Here is a 4,625-nt window from a genome sequence, read left to right on the forward strand (position 1 = left end):
GAGGGTCTTTTATGAGTGAAAGAGGCTTAAAATGTATATCTATGAGTACTCTAATTTGAGCTAGTTTTAGCTATTGTATGTATTCCATGGGTGATAACCTAATAAATGTCAATATTTTCTTAGTATCCAAAATGGTGATACTATGGGGATGAATTGAAAGTGTTTAAAAGCATTCATAGGAGTTCTTTGAAGAAAAAAATGTCATTTGATAACTTGTTTTTTAAGTAAATGTTCATTACTAATTTGGGTTATATGTTTATGTATTATTAATTTTTTAATTTTCTTTATGTTTTATTTTACTTTTTCCTATTATCAGAATACTTGTTAATTTGCTTTTTATTCTACAACGAAAAATAAAAAACCATAAGAAATATTAATAACGTTTTTAAAAAATAATAATAAATTATCGTAAAAATATTAATAACCCTTTTTCCCAAATAATAGAAATTATTCATACTGATTTGGGTTATAGAAACGGTTTCTATGTTGTTTTTCTTTTTTCTTTTATTTACATTTTGCTTTATTTTTCTTTCCATTTGGTTCGTAGCTATTTTTCTTTCCATTTGGTTCGTAGCTCTAAAGGTTCAATATGACTTGGCCATAAGCTTTATACGTTATTTTTGTTTTTATGCTTTCCTTTTCCTTTTATTATTAGCTCTTGAGATTCAATATATACAGTATTCGGAGACACAAGGCAGAATACTTTATACAAAGAGATTCTGCTGGGGAGAGTACGTTATTCAAAGAGGTTTCTGCTGGGGGGACACGTTGTTCAAAGAGGATATAGAAAAACACGCGGTTATGGAAGCTGGATTCTCACGTTGTGCCAGAATGAAGATCCTCGTTTCTGTTTTAATATTATTGAGCTTTACGGGTGTGTACTTTACATAAATTACTGATTGGGTATGCAGAGATCGCTGGGAGAGAAATTAGTGATAAAAAAACCACGACTTTGTCGGAAAGTGATGGCCCTGCTTTCTTTGTAATATTTCTGTAATCTTTGATATTAATATTTACACAATCTATTATGTAAATGTGTATTGGATTGGATTGAAGATATTGGTGTACAATTAAACGGATGTTACAGGTGATGGGAGAGGTTGGAAAGGAGGATGCATTACGAGGGGTGCATATTGGCTCCGCGCCATCATCATGCGTTGCTAAATGCGAGGGGTGCAACCCTTGTAAGCCTGTGCAGTGCGCCGTCACTCCAAAACTGCAGTGCATTCCAAAACGTGTAGAGGTTTACTATCCCGTGGTGTGGAAATGCGAATGCGGCAACAAAATCTTTAACGCATCATACTACCAATCGCCTCGTATTTGACCGCTCGCAATAGTGAATTTTAGTTTATTCTATTAACGAATGAATGAAGTTTTGCTTAACCGTTTTGCTTACTTTATTTTTATTCATGATCTTCCGCTCTAATGAATTTGATTGTGGCCTTTTACGTAAGTGGTCAATATCTGAAACCATCATATTTTCATGGATGGGTATTTCTATGAACTGTCCGTTGAGTTTAATGCAATTGTTTTATAATTGTTAAATAAGTAATTCATTATTTTATAATTGTTAAATAAGTAATTCATTATTTTAAATGGGTTTTTGGTTCATGATTAAATAAAGGTTTTCATTTAAATATAGTAATTCAAATTTTAGTGTTATTTTAATAGGTTTTGAATTATTGGGCGATGATGAGTAAATGATTTTATTAAAGATAAATATAAGTTTTGATTTAAATATGATAAATTAAATTTTAGTATTATGTCAATGTGTTTTAAATTAGTGTGAAGATAAATTTTAAATATGATTTTAAATTTATAAAATATATTTTGTTTTTTAGCAATAGTTGTTTAAATAAATTATTAAGGTTCTTTTAACCAATGATTATAGGTTATTAAATATAAATTTTAAGTGATTTATTTAAAATAAATTTTGATATAATTTTTCTTCTTATTATAAAATATTATTCACTCTAATATTCGCATAAAGTAATGATTTAATTATAAATGGTCTATTATACTTTGAAGTTTATATTTATATATTGATCTTATAAAATAATTTAATTAAAAAAAACTGTGAGTATTCATATATTCATAGTAGAAGACTATATTGTTGTTAATCTCTTTCCTTTTTTTAAATAGGGTATAATGCATGAAGATTATGTTAATCTCTTTTCTAAATATTGTTCATAATGTATGAAATTTCTTATACTCGAACATCATCAAGAGAGATTAAAAGTTAAAAGAAAAGAAACATTAAGAATGGACAAAATTTGTATTATTAAAAATTAAAATTAGAGAAAAATTGTATTAAAAAATTAAAATTAAAGAATTTGAGAAAATGTGTTTAATATAATATTATTCCTAATTAATAAAATTGTATTAATTGTGCTCTATAAGTTAGTATAAGGGAGATGTTGTAAAAGAAAAGCATAATATTAAAAAATAATAAAGTAATAAATATTTTAACAAATTGAAAAATAGTGATAAAAAAAAGTTAATGCCGATCCTAAATAAAATGCTTCAACTTCTACCTTAATTTTATATCATCTTTATATTGCATGATGTGTAATTCATTCTATGTTTAGTTTGATGTGTGTTGTGTGTGTGAACTATAAATAAAATATTTCAATGTCCATAATAAATAACATAATTTTACACTCATCATCGGCTCATAATTGAGAAAAGGATTATTGGAGGATGGAAAGCTTATTATGTGTGGATTTAGAGTAAAACACAACTCCTCTTTGAGACTCTCTTCACCACTATTATTTTATATGTATGTGAGGTGTTATTGTATATGTATGTGAGGTTTAGGCTTTTAGTATATCGAGATGATTTAAAAGAAATTTAAAATCTACAACCTCAAGATTAAAGGAAATATTCCCTATCCTATCCTCTTGATCGAAGCTAGCTTTTACCCCATTGAAATTGAGAAAATGTGTTTAACTTAATATTATTCCTAGTTAATAAAATTGTATTAAGTGTGCTCTATAATTTAGTATAAGGGAGATGTTGTCACAAAGCATTATATTAAGAAATAATAAAGTAATAAATATATTAACAAATTTAAAATAGTCATCAAAAAAAAGTTAACCTGTATCATAAATAAAATACTTCAATTTCTAACTTAATTTTATATCGTATTTATATCGGATGATCAGGAATTCATTCTATGTTTAGTTTGATATGTGTGTTGTGTGTGTGTGAACTATAAATAAAATGATTCAATGTCCATATGAAATAATGTAATTTTACACTCATCATCAGCTCATAATTGAGAAAAGGATTATTGGAGGATGGAAATATTATTATCTCTAGATTTGGAGTAATAAAAAACCTTCTCTTTGAGATTCTAATCACCATTGTTATTTTATATGTATTTGAGGTGTAGGGTTGCAGTATATCCATAGATTCATGGAGGAATATTGAGATGATTTAAAATAAATTTATAATCTACAACCTCAAGATTAAAAGATAATATTCCTTATCCTATCCTCTTGATCGAAGCTAGCTTTTACCACATTGAAATTGAGAAAATGTGTTTAACATAATATTATTCTGAGTTAATAAAATTGTATTAAGTGTGCTCTATAATTTAGTATAAGGGAGATGTTGTCACAAAACATTATATTAAAAAATAATAAGGTAATAAATATATTAACAAATTGAAAAATAGTAATAAAAAAAGTTAATTCGGATCATAAATAAAATACTTCAATTTCTACCTTAATTTTATATCATCTTTATATTGCATGATGTGTAATTCATTCTATGTTTAGTTTGATATGTGTATTGTGTGTGTGAACTATAAATAAAATATTTCAATGTCGATATTAAATAACATAAGTTTACACTCATCATGAGCTCATAATTGGGAAAAGGATTATTGGAGGATGGAAAACTTATTATCTTTGGATTTGGAGTAAAAAAAACTCCTCTTTGAGACTCTCATCACCATTGTTATTTTATATGTATGTGAGGTGTTGTTGTTTATGTGTGTGAGGTGTAGGGTTGCAGTATATCCATAGATTCATGGAGGAATATCCAGATGATTTAAAATAAATTTATAATTCCCTATCCCATCCTCTTGATCGAAGCTAGCTTTTATCCCATTAAAATTGAGAAAATCTGTTTAACATAATATTATTCCTAGTTAATAAAAATGTATTAAGTGTGCTCTATAATTTATTATAATGGAGATGTTGTCACAAAACATTATATTAAGAAATAATAAAGTAATAAACATATTAAAAATTTGTAAAATAGTAATAAAAAAAGTTAATGCCGATCATAAATATATTAAAAAGTTATTTGCAATTGAAAATAGTAATAAAAAAAAAGTTAATGATGATCATAAATAAAATACTTCAATTTCTACCTTAATTTTATGTCATATTTATATTACATGACGTGTAATTCATTCTATGTTTAGCTTGATATGTGTGTTGTGTGTGTGTGAAATATAAATAAAATATTTCAATGTCCATATTAAATAACATAATTTTACACTTATCATCAACGCATAATTGACAAAAGGATTATTGGAGGATAGAAAGCTTATTATCTCTAGATTTGGAGTAAAAAAAATGTTAGGTCCCTATACTACTAGTGTAACCTGTTAT

General features: G+C 26.4%; 1 protein-coding gene across 1 annotated transcript; it reads left to right on the forward strand.

Moving 5' to 3' along the window:
* The first annotated feature begins 801 nt into the window (after nucleotides 1-801).
* On the forward strand, nucleotides 802-1,324 carry LOC149230083 (EPIDERMAL PATTERNING FACTOR-like protein 6). Its single transcript, XM_089381200.1, has 3 exons — nucleotides 802-874; nucleotides 912-982; nucleotides 1,088-1,324. The coding sequence occupies exons 1-3, from the start codon at nucleotides 802-804 to the stop codon at nucleotides 1,322-1,324; spliced, it is 381 nt and encodes a 126-aa protein (XP_089237326.1).
* Nucleotides 1,325-4,625: the final 3,301 nt, after the last annotated feature.

Source organism: Pinus tabuliformis, chromosome J, assembly GCF_031772625.1.
Source record: "Pinus tabuliformis cultivar Carrire ecotype Pingquan chromosome J, CPIR1, whole genome shotgun sequence".
NCBI classification, from domain to species: Eukaryota; Viridiplantae; Streptophyta; class Pinopsida; order Pinales; family Pinaceae; genus Pinus; species Pinus tabuliformis.

What these genes read in the sequence shown, in the direction of transcription:
- LOC149230083 (XM_089381200.1), top strand. Translation starts at nt 802, where the DNA reads ATGGAAGCTGGATTCTCACGTTGTGCCAGAATGAAGATCCTCGTTTCT. An exon ending in AATATTATTGAGCTTTACGG is followed by an intron (nt 875 to 911) that starts GTGTGTACTTTA and finishes TTGGGTATGCAG; the next exon opens with AGATCGCTGGGAGAGAAATT. An exon ending in GTGATGGCCCTGCTTTCTTT is followed by an intron (nt 983 to 1,087) that starts GTAATATTTCTG and finishes CGGATGTTACAG; the next exon opens with GTGATGGGAGAGGTTGGAAA.